We start from the raw sequence: 676 nt of genomic DNA, 5'->3' as shown, positions 1-676 counted from the left end.
AGAGACGCTGTGAGTGGCCCGGTGGGATTTCACAGGGTGCACGTTCCTGGTTGTGGGATAAACTGGTGCCCTGGAAATCCCATGGAGGCTTCTGTGAAGCACCCTTTCCCTCCCCAGAAAGGGGGATCTGTGCGGGCTCATCCCCTTGCTCCGTTTCCTTCTCTCAGACTGCCCTTATGATTCCCCTCTGCAAATTAAGCGAAGCAGCTGGGTGACGCGTGCTGCTTGTGAAGTTATCTTCACGCTGAGTGCTCCCAATGGGATGTTTGTTCGGTCTGACTTCCCTGGAAAGCCTTCATCCTTCCTGCTGGGAATTTCCCAGCTACTGCCAGCGACGCGGATGCTGCCGCTCGGGCTTTGTTGTAATACGGGCTTTCCCCTCTGCCAGGAGCGACCGGGCCCGCTGGATTGCTGCGCTGATGCACAGAGAAAAGGAGAAGCCCGACACCACCCCCAAAGGAGGTACCGGCACGCTGGAGGTCAGGCCTGGCTGCGCGGGGCTTAGCGGGTGCGCTAGAGCATTCGCAGGCGGGGGTGTTTACCCGGGTCTCATCCGCTCCTGCGGCAGAAGGGGCTGAGGACGTGTGTCGGTGGAGGGGCGAACTCGGGGTACCACAGCTTGCTCGTTAGGAGTTGCCTCCCCTTACGGTATCAGGCACAATAAACCTTAAATACG

General features: G+C 59.0%; 1 protein-coding gene across 1 annotated transcript in view; it reads left to right on the top strand.

Annotated features, from left to right (window-relative positions):
- LOC104129305 (rho guanine nucleotide exchange factor 16) overlaps positions 1 to 676 on the top strand; it is a 10,472-nt gene that overhangs the window by 7,950 nt on the left and 1,846 nt on the right. The window contains exon 12 of the mRNA XM_009642226.2: positions 389 to 462. Coding sequence (XP_009640521.1) covers positions 389 to 462 — 74 coding nt within the window. The remainder of the gene's footprint in view (positions 1 to 388; positions 463 to 676) is intronic.

The sequence above is a fragment of the Egretta garzetta genome, unplaced genomic scaffold (genome assembly GCF_000687185.1).
Source record: "Egretta garzetta isolate BGI_Z169 unplaced genomic scaffold, ASM68718v1 scaffold737, whole genome shotgun sequence".
NCBI lineage: Eukaryota > Metazoa > Chordata > Aves > Pelecaniformes > Ardeidae > Egretta > Egretta garzetta.
The sequence above is the reverse complement of the archived record's forward strand: the minus strand, read 5'-3'. Positions and strand labels throughout refer to the sequence as shown.